The 14,399-nt window shown below is 36.1% G+C and overlaps 1 protein-coding gene across 1 annotated transcript in view; it reads left to right on the forward strand.

The window, feature by feature from the left end:
• Nucleotides 1-14,399, forward strand: part of GPR137C (G protein-coupled receptor 137C) — a 56,760-nt gene that overhangs the window by 22,431 nt on the left and 19,930 nt on the right. The window contains exons 2-3 of the mRNA XM_040225865.1: nt 9,354-9,397; nt 10,907-11,135. Of these exons, the coding sequence (XP_040081799.1) occupies nt 9,354-9,397; nt 10,907-11,135 (273 nt within the window). The remainder of the gene's footprint in view (nt 1-9,353; nt 9,398-10,906; nt 11,136-14,399) is intronic.

Genomic DNA, 14,399 nt, shown 5'->3' on the forward strand with positions numbered 1-14,399 from the left:
TATCTAGGTTGATCATAACTTTCCTTTCAAGGAGTAAGCGTCTTTTAATTTCATGGCTGCAATCACCATCTGCAGTGCTTTTGGAGCCCAAAAAAATAAAGTCTGACACCGTTTCCCCATCTATTTGTCATGAAGTGATGGGACCAGATGCCATGATCTTTGTTTTCTGAATGTTGAGCTTTAAGCCAACTTTTTCACTCTCCTCTTTCACTTTCATCAAGAGGCTTTTTAGTTCCTCTTCACTTTCTGCCATAAGGGTGGTGTTATCTGCATATCTGAGGTTATTGATATTTCTCCCAGCAATCTTGATTCCAGCTTGTGTGAAAGTGCTGCACTCAATATGCCAGCAAATTTGGAAAACTCAGCAGTGGCCACAGGACTGGACAAGGTCAGTTTTCATTCCAATCCCAAAGAAAGGCAATGCCAAAGAATGCTCAGACTACCACACAATTGCACTCATCTCACACGCTAGTAAAATAATGCTCAAAATTCTCCAAGCCAGGCTTCAGCAATACGTGAACCGTGAACTTCCAGATGTTCAAGCTGGTTTTAGAAAAGGCAGAGGAACCAGAGATCAAATTGCCAGCATCTGCTCTATGGAAAAAGGAAGAGAGTTCCAGAAAAACATCTACTTCTGCTTTATTGACTATGCCAAAGCCTCTGACTGTGGATCACAATAAACTGTGGAAAATTCGGAAAGAGATGGGAATACCAGACCACGTGACCTGCCTCTTGAGAAATCTGTATGCAGGTCAGGAAGCAACAGTTAGAACTGGACATGGAACAACAGACTGGTTCCAAATAGGAAAAGGAGTACGTCAAGGTTGTATATTGTCACCCTGCTTGGAGGGTATTACACACAGTAAAATAAGTCAAAGACAAGTACTGCGTATTATCACTTATATATGGAATCTGAAAAATAAATGAATGACTATAACAAAACAAAAACAGACTCACAGATATAGAGAACAAGCTAGCAGTTACCAGGGAGAAAGAGAAGATGAGAGGGGCAAGATAGGGATAGAGGTTAAGAAGTACAAACTACTGTATATACAGTATGTAAACTGGAGGAATATACTGTATAACACAAGGACTATAGCAAATACTTTAAAATAGCTTTAAATGGAGTATAATTTACGAAAAAATTTAAATTTCTATGTTGTATACCTAAAACTGATATTATAATATAAATCAGGGCTTCCCAGGTGGCAGGTAAAGAATCTGCCTGCCAGTGCAGGAGACACAGGAAACTGGCTTTGATCCCTGGGTCAGGAAGATCCCCTGGAGGAGGAAATGACAACCCACTCCAATATTCTTGCCTGGAGAATTCCATGGACAGAGGAGTCTGGTGGACTATAGTCCATGGGGTCGCAAAGAGTCAGACACAACTGATTATAAATCAACTATACTTCAATTTCCTAATGTTTGATTAAAAAATAAAATGGCCCATTTATTCAGTTTTTCTGATATTAAGAAAGACCTGAAAATATATGGCCCCTCTGACTATAAATTGCCATTGGCGAATCATGTAGCTATATGTTATTTACCATCATAAACTTCTGGAAATCTACGTAATGTGTTTCCTGAACTATCCTTCACTGTCTTAACATCTTAGTAAATCATAATTGCTTGACATCTTATGATATTAATTTTTTACCTAGCATCATGTCCTGTTAGCTATATTCTATAAAATTCTTGGAATCTACTAATCTCAGGTCATCATTTTTAATCTTATTATAATCTAAATGTGATCAAAGCAACTGGTTGTGTTTATATGATGCATTGTAACATATTGCAAATCTGGGAGGACTGCTGACCTTTAATTTTTTTCCTTATTCAGCTCCACTCCCTCTCATACCCATTATTTATCCCATTCCATGACCTTTTGAATTACAGTTTCTACTCTGTCCCTATTCTCTTCTTCATTTGAACCTTTTAGATGCTTTCACTGAAATCTAGCTTTTTGCAGACTTGTGGGAAGAATAATCGGCTATTTTATGTTTCCCAATACTCTTTACTAATGTTATACCATCACCATCGCTCCTAAACACATGCCATCTGATTAGATCATCATTGGCTTATCATAATAACTTCCACTTCCATGGATGAATCATTACTTTCCTTCTCCTAGTCTGGTCTCTTGTTATATAGATCTTTTTCAAAGCCCGTATTGATAACCCATCCAATTCTTTCACTTCAGTGGTTTCTCAAAGCTCTAAAACCTTCCATTTCTATTTGAGCTGCTCAGTAGGATGATCATGCCTTGGATAAGTTCTTGAAAATTAAACAATTCTTTTCAACCAGTTTCTTCTCTTCCCCTTATACATCTTGAATTCATCCCTTATTTTTTACCTTCATCCTAACCTTTACTCACTTTACCCTTTTTGTTTTCCCTACTCCATTAGCTTCTGTCTGATGTGATTTGCATTTAGTACCTGGCCTGTCTCGTATTTTTCTTCTCTTGCCTATGTTGTGCCCTTGTGGTTCACTCACCTACTCTTTCTTTCTCTACAGTAGTTCCACATGTCACAGTTCTCAATTATTACTTGAAAAGTACAGTGTAGTTATCCTAACTTTTTAATGGCATCCATTTTTTTTTCCTGTTAGGTTGTTTCAATTTTAAAATTAGGAACCCTTTCTGGCCACATCCACTGTCAACTGCCTGACTTTAACTGGACCTCTCTGTTTCTGAAAATAATCTTTTATAGCCCTCTATCCATGTGTTCCAAATGTTTCCCATATTCAAGTGCTTAAATCTAACATCCCTTCTCATGATATGACCTTGCCTCCTGCTTTACTTAAAAAAAAAAAAAAAGAACCATCTGCCAAATTCCCTCATCCATTTTCTCTATGTCAAAATTGCTACATCCAAATTGCTTATTTTAACCAAGTGGTTTGTAGATTATTTTACATTTTCTGTACAGATCTCCAAGTTTTTACTCAGCTATCTTTTCCTCTCTCTTATCTCAAAAGTATGTGTTTTCCTTTTCAGAGCTGACCTGCCTCACCTAGAGCCTTCTTTAACAATTGAGCTCTCCTTTCCTTTCTCCCACTCTCCTCCATTTACCATTTCACCCTCTCTAGTTCATTTCTGATCAACAGATCATTAAATCAGAAATTGTGACTGTCTGAGATTTTATTCTATTTGAAAGTTGATAGGTTAGCCTCCCACAGTTTTATAGACATATACCAAAAGAAAGCAGAAGACCCGTAGGTCAGAGAAAAAGGCCATTTATTGCTCATGGGAAAAAACAAGAAGCAACCAAAGTAGTGTTTTGAACCAGTTCCCCAAGCCCAGTTCCCATAAGGCAACCAGTGAGGGCCAGATGTTAACTGTGTGTGCAGCAAGGTATGTTACAGGAGAGAGAACCCCAAATAAAGAAGACAGGCAGACCTTGTCTTTATTCTGAAATGTAAGCAAATCTTCACCAAGGAGGGAGATGAAAACTTTACTCCCCTGGAATGTCTTCAGGGAGAGAGATGTTCTCTCTGTTATACCAATCAAGAGACAGATCTTCCCTCTGCCACTGGGATAGACACCATTTCTAGTTTTCAAGGAAGTTCACTGTGTAAATCCCTTGCACAGCGGAAACCCTGGACCGTGCAGAAACATGCAGTATTCCAATACATGACTTCCAGTCAAAAAAATATGCAGGTTTCTCTTATTTCCTACCTTAAGAAATATCTCATATAGTCTGTGCTCACTGCCTTTGTTGTCTTACTTCCTTGCTTTTTCTTCTGCAATTCCACTGAAAACTATTCTCTTCAAGTTATCCCAGTCAAATGTTCATTCTTAATTATTCTTGACTTTTTGCAGAATTGAACAAAAGCTATTCTTTCTTCCTTTTACCTCTAAACTACTCCGCTGCTTTCTATGACTAGTCTGATTCTTAAGGCTCTCTCCCTTGCTCATCTCTCTTTTCTTCACTTTTTGGGCTTTTTCACTTTTACTGTAAAATGTGAACCTATCACAGATTGATTTCTCATTCTACATTTGTTTTCCCAAGTATCTTCTACTTTGAGTTGCAGCTATCACCTCTCTGGGTGGTTATGATTTATTTCTTATATTCCAAAACTCACCTGTTATCTCTCTCTCTGCTGCTGCTGCTGCTAAGTCACTTCAGTCATGTCCGACCCCATAGACGGCAGCCCACCAGGCTCCCCCGTCCCTGGGATTCTCCAGGCAAGAACTATCTCTGCCTATATGTAATAAATTTTAAAACTAAAAATCAATTACATGACCTGCCTTTAAAAATTTTGTCAGTAGGACTTTGATTCTAAGAGTTCTTTAAGATTCAAAACTTGAGAATGAGGAAAAGTAGACTCCCTCCCTGGTGGCTCATACTGTTAAGAATCTGGCTGCAGTGCAGGAGATTCAGGTTCGATCCCTGGGTTAAGAAGATCCCCTGGAGAAGGGAATGGCATCCCACTCCAGTATTCTTGCCTGGAGAATCCCATGGACAGAGGAGCCTGGCCTGAGTTACTAACACTGTCAATTTGCTCAAATGCAACAGCCTTAACTGAAATTCTTTTGGGCATTCTGATCCATTGTCTATACTGACACCTAATAAATTACTCAAGCATAAAAACTATTATACAGTTTGTGAGAATTAAGGTCTAATCCTTTTACATTTTTATACAAGTCTTCCATTATTGGACAACTGCTTTTCCCTTCAGTTTCTACTTGTGCCATATTTTTATACTCACTTACACCACAACAACTTACCAAAGTACTTGCTTTGACCTAAATTCACTGCTCACTTATTCAAACAGTTTCTGAACCAGGCATTATGCTGGGCACTGGGACTATAAATATGAATAAGTTACAGTCTCTCTTAAGAGGGGGATAAAAATGTGAATAAATGCCATAGAGTGTGATTTGTAATGCAAGGATACAGAGTGGTTTCCTTCTTCCTGAGGCACTTATGGTGAACAAAGAATGACACTCGAATAAGGTGTTGAAGGATAAATTAGAATTTGTTATATGACCATGAAATCATATTTCAGGTAAAGTAAAAACATGTACAAAGGCATGGCGATGTGAAATGAAACCCCTTATTTGAAAGTGAAAGTGAAGTCACTCAGTCGTGTCCGACTCTTTGCGGCCCCATGGACTGTAGCCTACCAGGCTCCTCTGTCCATGGGATTTTCCAAGCAATAGTACTGGAGTGGATTGCCATTCTCCAGGGGATCTTCCCGACCCAGGGATCGAACCCAGGTCTCCCGCATTGTAGACAGACGCTTTACCTTTTAAGTCACCAGGGAAGTTTTAAGTAACTCAGAATAAGCAGGCCATAAGACTGAAGACAGGAATAAAAGGATACAATGATGGGAAGGTGGAGCTAGGTGGTAAAAGGCCTTTGCTGTGTCAAAGGCGTGTGGGCTTTTTCCTGGAATGGTATGATCAGATTCATTTTTTTAATAAAGTGTTCCAAATAGTAATAATTTATTCAGGCAAGAATGATAGATGCTAAAACTAATGTATGAAAGTTTGAAGAATAAAAGATATTTACTAGAAGTTAAATAGGAAGCTGCTGTATAACACAGGGAGTCCAGCCTAGTACTCTGTGACAACCTAGAGTGGCAGGGTGAGGGGAAGAGAAGAGAGACTCCACAGGGGGCAAATATATATATAATTATGATTGATTCTCGTTGTTGTACTACAGAAACCAACACAACATTGTAAAGCAATTTTCCTCCGATTAAAAATAAACATAATAATAAAAGAATCTAAATAGCTCTCCACATGATATTCATTACAGTGGGGAAAATAGTGACTGAAACCTGGAGAAACCTGGTGGATACCATCTGATCAAACCAATGATCCAAGTTAACATCACAGTAAGGGGGCAAATCAGCATCTTGAGCTTCATAATATAATGCAGTGCGATCATTTCTGTGGTTTTCCTATCAAAATACATATTCTGAATCTAATCATAGGGAACTATCTGATAAACCCAGTGAGAAGCATTCTACAGAATCACTGGTCTGAACTCTTTAAAATTGAATATCATAAAAGACAAAGGGAAAAAATAACAATTAAGGAACTAAGTATACAATAAACCTATGTGCAATGTATAATCTTGGATTCCCTCCCCCACCCTGTGAATGGCACTTTGGGGAGCAAATGGCAAAATCTGAATAAGGTCTGCAGACTAGATAATGATACTTTATCAATATCAATTTTATTATTTTTATAATTGCACAGGTTATATAAGATAATTTCCTTTATAAAGGAAGCATTATATACACTGAAATATTTAAAGGTAAAGGGGCATTGCATATGCAACTTACTCTTAAATGATTTAAGTCATATATAGTATGGATGTGAGAGTTGGACCATGAAGAAGGCTGAGCAGTGAAGAATTGATACTTTGGAATTGTGGTGCTAGAGAAGACTCTTGAGATTCCCTTGGACAGCAAGGAGATCAAACCAGTCAATCCTAAAGGAAATCAAATCCTGAATATTCATTGGAAGGACTGATGCTGAAGCTGAAGCTCCAATACTTTGGTCATCTGGTGCAAAGAAACACCTCATTGGAAAAGACCCTGATGCTGGGAAAGATTGAGGGCAGGAGGAGAAGGAGGCGACAGAGAATGAGATGATTAGATGGCATCACTGAATCAATGGACTTGAGTTTGAACAAACTCTGAGAGAGAGTGAAGGACAGGGAAGCCAGGTGAGCTACAGCCCATGGGGTCACAAAAATTTGAACACGACTTAGCGACTGAGCAACAACAAAACATACTCATGTATAGAATTATTCACAGTATCCAAGCAGTATTATCCACAGTACCCACAGCAGCATTATTCATGGCATCCAAGAGGCAGAAGCTACTCAGGTGTCCATCAGTGGGTGAATATAAAAACAAAATATAGTATACACATAAATGGAATATTATTCAGGCTTAAAATGGAAGATAATTCTGACACATGCTCATGTGTGATGTACATGGATAAAGCTTGACGACATTGTGCTGAGTGAAACAAGCCAATCACAAGAAGACAAATATTGTATAATTTCTTTTATATGAGGTACCTGGAATAGCCAAATTCATAGAGACAGAGATTAGAATGGTGATTGCCAAAGTCTAGAGGGGAGAGGAACAGGGAGATATTGTTAGATGGATACAGAGTTTCAATTCAGGAGGATGAAGAAATCCCGGAGGTAGATGATGATGGTGATGGTTGCATAACAGTGTGAAGGTACTCAATGCAACTGAACTGTACATTTGAAAATAGTTAAGTTGTAGTTTTATGTTATATATATTTTAGTACAATTTTGAATAAAAATAAAACATGTAGAGAGGTGAGAATAAAGGGAAAATGGCAAAATGCCCGGTTATGTTCTAAAGATATAGATGGAGTTAAGAATGGAAGCAGAGAGACCAATTAAAAGGTTGTAGTAATAATTCAGTATAGTATTAGTGACAATGATTTAGTGGTACAATTTAGAGATTAATAAGGTGATATTTTATAATCCTTTATCACATCTAGCTTCTGGTAGATGGTGGCACTGTTAACCAAAAGGTAATAGATATAAGTAAACTCACAAGCCACTATCTTTGCCTGAACATTTGCCTAATACTCATTTCTCCATCATAACTTGACTCAAATGTAGCTTCCAAAGCCCTCCCTGACTCTTTACAGGCTTTCCTGATAGCTCAGTTGGTAAAGAATCCACCTGCAATGCAGGAGGCCTGGGTTCGATTCCTGGGTTGGGAAGATCCGCTGGAGAAGGGATAGGCTACCCACTCCAATATTCTTGGGCTTCCCTTGTGGCTCAGCTGGTAAAGAATCCGCCTGCAACACAGGAGACCTGGGTTCGATCCCTGGGTTGGGAAGATCCCCTGGAGAAAGGAAAGGCTGCCCACTCCAGTATTCTGGCCTGGAGAATTCCATGGGCTGCATAGTCCATAGGGTCGCAAAGAATTGGACTTGACAGAGTGACTTTCACCTTCACTGACTACACAATCTCTCTTCTTTCGTCTTGCTGCTGCTGCTACTGCTGCTAAGTCGCTTCAGTCGTGTCCAACTCTGTGTGACCCCATAGATGGCAACCCACCAGGCTCTGCCGTCCCTGGGATTCTCCAGGCAAGAACACTGGAGTGGGTTGCCATTTCCTTCTCCAATGCATTCCTGGACTGAATTAGTCTTTCTCCATTCTTAGATGTTGTGACAGTATCTTTTGCATTGATATCACCATGTTTCAAAATAGTTGGTTTATTTCTTTCTTTCATACACTGAGCTCCTTGAGGACAGAAACAGTTACTAGGTTTATGAATCCATGGTACCTTTCATAGTATGTGCTTAGTAATTGTTTGTAATCAGTAAGTTATTAAAAGACTTACACTAGGTTTCTTTATAACCTTCTGTACTTGCCTCTTTCTAGATTCCCCCACCCCACTCCCACTCCCACCCCCACTCAAAGTTCTTATCTATTTCAACAGTCTTGTAACTAGTCTTTCTATGTTTATTTATTTATTTTGGCTGAGCCTCATATGGACATATGCGATCTTAGTTCCCCAAGCAGGGATTAAACATGCGCCCCCTGCAGTTGATGTGCAGAGTCTTAACTACTGAACTGCCAAGGATGTCCCTAGTCTTTCTACTTTTAGCCTAGTTTCTCTGTGGCTGTACACTGATGCCAGATTAATGAAGTATTTTGGAGTGCTTACATGAAAACCTTCATTATCTTCCCACTATATAAAAAGTAAAGTCCAAATTCACCAGTCAGGAATTTAGACCTTCCACCCATGTTCTCAGAAGTTACCATCTTTATTTCAAATTTACCTTATCTACACTTATCTTGATTCATCAAGTATTTGAGGACCTGCCTTTTGCAAGACTTTATGAAAGAAGTAAGTTTATTAAATATATGTTCATCATCTTTGTGTTCATTTTTTGGTCCTTTGTTTCCTTTAATAATTTCATCTTAAGGGGAAATAGTATTTGGAGAACACTCAGCCATATTCATATTTAAGTAAGTTGTTCCATCTTAAGTTTAAAATAGGTTACAAGCCATCCAGCACGATGTTTGGCTCAAAATAAAAGTTTAATAAATGTATATTTATCTCAGTTTAAAATATTACATATTGAAACTGAATTATGTCAGTTTAAAAATTTTAATTTTAAAATTTAAGTTTAAAATTATACCAAAGAAAGTTATTAATTTATTATATTAAACTTTTGAAAGCCTGCCTATTTTTGCTTCAGTGGTTCACCTGTTAACATTTGAGGTTTACTTGCTATTATTACTTGTTGTATCACTTTGAAACGCATATTCAAAGCAAATTTAAGAATACTATATTACACATGTTTTCAAAACCTTTTTTCTATGCTCTTTTTATAGGTTATATGTAAAGTCAGATGTGCAACTGAACTTGACAAACACAAGTAAGTTTCATGAGTAGCATTTGTAAATTTTGTTTACAGTATACTTCTCAAGGTAGAAGGGCTTGGTAGTTGAGGGTACTTTAGCAGTTTTGTGGAAGATCATGCATTTAGATTAGTTCGTAGAAAGTGAACTGAATAATCTGGTCTTCTCCCTTCAGCGGTATTGCTGCTGCATCCCTTTTTTGGTGCTCTGCCACTGTCCCACTTCAGATGTCAGATGTAGTTTCATAGGGTTCCTCAAATTCTCAAGATTGATTATACTCTCATAATCAAACAGATTATGCTGTTTGGAGTGAGAATGTATAATGTCATTCCATGAAATAAATAATGTTTCTCTACTGATTCACCTCAAAAATGAGATTGCTATACTGCGAAATCAGGAGCCTTGGGTTTCAGACCAATTCTTCTATAAACTTGCCAGCAATGCTCCTCATCTAACGTCTTGAAGCTTTTTTTCTTAAACTACTATAATTCCCTGCATGTATGGATAATTTCAAGGTTCATTTTAGGTTTCAAGCTATATAATTATTATTTTTATTATTTAACCCCAGAGAATATTAAGATCTAAACTTCTCAAACTAGAACCCTTGTATTTTGCATGTATACTTAATAAAGATTGATTGTTACAGATTACACATTGCCTTCCATTTTCCTTGTGTAAATTACTTACAAAGGCAAACAACGTTTTATGATTCCCACTATTGAAAGTGACCCAAAGTAGAGGCTACTAGAATGGCAAGTAAATTTCTGGATCGTGTTAATTTGGAGTATAAATGTATTTGAATTGAGTTACTTTCATATAGATAGCTGTTCCAGCTACTTGATACAGAGAGCCACACCTTACCTGAAGAGTTTTTATGAGGTAGTCTAATTTTTCTTGGGAGTAGTTCTGTATGCATAATAAATATGCCACTTTATAAGAAGATGAGATATTGATGGGTATATGAAACTCTATATATATTGTCCCTATGTCCCTCTTTAGTCTTGTTTGAAATAAATGTTTGCTATGATCAGATGTTCATAAAGGGGAGAATTGTTTAAAACACATTTCCCTTACCTTCTAAAGTTAATATTAGTGATCAATTTCAATTTATATATGGTATATTAATTTTCCAAGCAAATTTTAGAAGCCTGCTAATTCTTAGAATGGAAAGGTCAATGAAAATATGCTCAGCAGTTACAAAATGAAAAATTCAGGATTACTTTAATTAGTTAAGATAATCCTATATTACTCTTCCTGATAGAGGCAACTGAATTCAAGTCCACATGAGATTATTTTTAAACTCACAGTTTAAAATCTGATGCCATTTTCAAATGGCTTAGTTACTAATATCATAATTGTAAAAATATCCTAAGTAACTCTGTGTAATTATTAAATTTGTTTTTAATGAAATTACAAACAGTTTAAACTGAAGGAATTATTGTACTTAAAGTAACACACCAACTCAGTATTAAATTTAGTTTCTCATTAGTTTTATAAAAATCTAATAAATTCATTTTTTCTTTCAGAATTCTGTTGCATTTGGGCTTTATATTGGCAAGCCTTCTCTTTTTAGTGGTGAACTTGACTTGCGCAATGTTAGTCCATGGAGATGTCCCAGAAAATCAGTTGAAATGGACTGTGTTTGTTCGAGCATTAATTAATGATAGCCTGTTTATTCTTTGTGCCATCTCTTTAGTTAGTTACATATGCAAAATTACAAAAATGTCATCAGCAAATGTCTACCTCGAATCAAAGGTAAGTGTGTTTCTTAAATTTATACTTGACAGTCTAACTTCAAATCCTCATCTTATGAACCATATTTTAATGGAAATTTTATATTTCTTTAAAAAGCATTCTGAATGTCAGGTACCTTTCTGAGCATGAAAGAATGGTCACAAGAAATTAAAAAGTATTCAAAACTTGGTGGTCACTAAACAATGGTTTTTTAAACAAAGACACTTATCTTGAACATATTGTATTTTCTATGACATATCCTCTGCATTGGAGGCTATAATTTAACTACATAAGCCAGAATGTATACAAATGTATCACAAATAATCTAATATTCAAGGCCATACTAACAACTTAGGTTTCATCAGTAAAGGTGGCAGTGTTGCCATTTAACAGATTTACCACTTTATGTCTATATATATTTGGGTTCGCAATGTCAAGATGTCATACTGGTCTAGTGTTGTTTATTTGTATAAAGTTTTAGAAAATGTTACTTCACTCCATAATATGAAGTCCCTATGGTATTTGAAACAGCTAGTCATGTAACTGAATTTATAAATGCCTTGCTTCTCCCTCTCCGTATACTTTTGGGTCAGGAAACAAAAGCCAATGTTAACCTGTTAACAGAGACCCATGAATGTTTCTGCTGTTGCTGATTGACAGTGTGGTTGAGTGGTGAATCGGTATCACAGTGTATATGTGGCATTGGGTGTGGGATATATGTGTGTGGATATTGGGGTGGGGGTGTATATGTACATATGAGCTTGCTTTAATTTGGCATCACTGCCTATTCACTGACAATAAGCAAGATAGTTTCTTAAACAGTTCTCTGAAATATTTTTTAGACTTCTGTATTATTATTACCCTTAATATAATCCTACTAAAGCATGGAAATCAACTTGTCCCCTAAGTTTAGGTGAAGATTTTAATTTTATTTTTTAAACTTATATCAATAGAAATATAAATATAGAAACAAGAATAGAAATAGAGGAAAGAGAGAGAGAGACATAGACTTACTTTCAAATCCATTAATCTTTCCTGGAAATTTTTAAATTCAACTTCTAACAGTTTACTTCCTTAAAGTTAAATATTTTCGTTAATTCTGGCTTCCATATAAGTGTTAAGAAGAATACAACCACCGTTGTGGTGGTGCATGATCTTTAGATGCAGCAACAGCATCTTTTCATAGTGTGACAAGAACAGGATAAATTCCCTACCTCTTTGGTCTAGTGATGAAACATAAATAAATGAGGCTGAATTTGAAGGCTTGTTTTCTGAATACTTAGAAACTTTTTAAGTTTGGTTTTGCTCACTGTGATACACAGAAGTCTCTGGATGTAGTTAAGTTACCAATGTGAGGAGGGAAGTTAATCTGATAATTCCTCCAGAATTATCTTAAATACCTTCCTGTCACTATCATATGAAAGATATTCACTTAAATTTAAAAAGTGAATTCAGAATTCTCTTGGAACACTACAGAGAAACATGTTCAAATACATACCTATAAAGGTAAATATAACATGAGATAGTAAATTATTTGTATTGTACTGTTCTGTAGTTCTTGGTTTTCCTAATTAGGTTTGTTCAAATAGTACGTCATCTTGCTTTCACATTTTCTTTGTAAAATCTCTAGACTCATTTTTGTTTTTTGACTTCTATAACAATATATAGTAATGGCCATTTCTTTTATTCAGTCAGCAAATGTTTGTTGAGCATCCATCTCCTCCACTTTCAAACTGACCTTGTTTCTTGCTATCTGTAAGAGAGTTTCCTTAAAGTTCAGACTTTGATCTTCTGTTTTTCTCTTTATTCTTCCTTCCTTCTTCTACATATTCAGGATAATGAGATCCTCCATGATTTGTCTCAGTGTTACCAACCTTATTTCTAAGTAGTACAGGTATGCTTCCCTGTCTCTATACCTTTAGGCTGTTTCATCTTCTCGAAATGTCTTTCCACTCCCAGTGCTCTATTCCATGGTTTATCCTTATCTTACCCAACTTTAAGGCGTGACTTTAATGTTTCTCCTTTTTGTGACCTTAATTTTGTCCCTTCTTCTTCATCTCCAAAATAAAATTTAGAAGTAACTTTCTGTTTGAATTCTCTTAATTTTATTCTTTTAGCTACTAGATCAGTGCTGTGACTTGGTTCTTTTTCAAAGTAGCAACTCTGACTTGCTTTTTAAATATTTGTTATTATGACTTTGAATAGTTTATTTCTTCTCTTTCACTTTCTGATTTTCTTACATATGTAAGGTTGTTACTTTGTTCCATATCTATGTTCTTATATAGATACTTAATTTATTATTTTAAATTAAACTAATAAAGGCATTTAGAGCAATATGTTTTCTCAGTACTGCCTTGGCAACTTTCCATAATATCATTACTGTATATTATAGCAACATCCTTTGGATTTCAGCCATGTCTTAAATACTACATATTTACAAATTGGTGTGAATTAAATATTATCTCTACATATAGATAGATACTATTCTACTTTCACTTTGGTGAAAAGTCTAAAATTCAGATATATGTTCTCTTTGGGCCCCCTAACTTCCACAGGAAGTTATCAGTTTTACCCTCTGCATGATTGTGTGTGCATATGACTCTGGCCTCCTGAACAATGTAGAATTTCTGTACTCCAGGTTCTTGTTGGAGAAAATATTAGTTGTTAAACTCAAAAGCTTAATTTCCAGAAACATTACCTGGAGGATATACAGTCTATCCGTTTCCTCATCTATTCCATATCTATCCTCTGCCCAATTCAGTTCATTATCGAGTTGTATTCTGCATTATACCCTGGATGGAATTGTCTTTCCTGACATATACTGGCATATCATGCTTTGGTCTACATCAGGAAATGTGTAAGAAATTTCTTGTGAGAAGCGTTTGTCTTAAAGTCTTATCGTATTATGTTGTTGTTCCCTAGAAAAGATCTTTTTCTCCAGTTCAGTACCAAGAAAAATATTAAAGTTCTTTTCCCTGGCTACTGTGTTGTGCAGTGGCAAATCTGTGGCTCATCTTTATATCAATCACAGGTGATCTTATGATACCCAGTTTTGTTCCAGGTCTACCTCTCATTTCATTTCACATTTTTACCCCACCCCCACATCTTACCCCATCCCCACACATTCCTATATTTGTTTTTTATTCTGTATGTATCTCTGTAACTACTTCAAATTCTCTTCTGCAATGAGGGTGATATAAATTTTAAAATGTGGTTGGATATACTTTGAGATATGTTTATATCTCTTTTTCACATATATTGATTTTTTAATTAATTTGAAATGAC

Source organism: Oryx dammah, unplaced genomic scaffold (genome assembly GCF_014754425.2).
Source record: "Oryx dammah isolate SB20612 unplaced genomic scaffold, SCBI_Odam_1.1 HiC_scaffold_26, whole genome shotgun sequence".
Lineage (NCBI taxonomy): Eukaryota > Metazoa > Chordata > Mammalia > Artiodactyla > Bovidae > Oryx > Oryx dammah.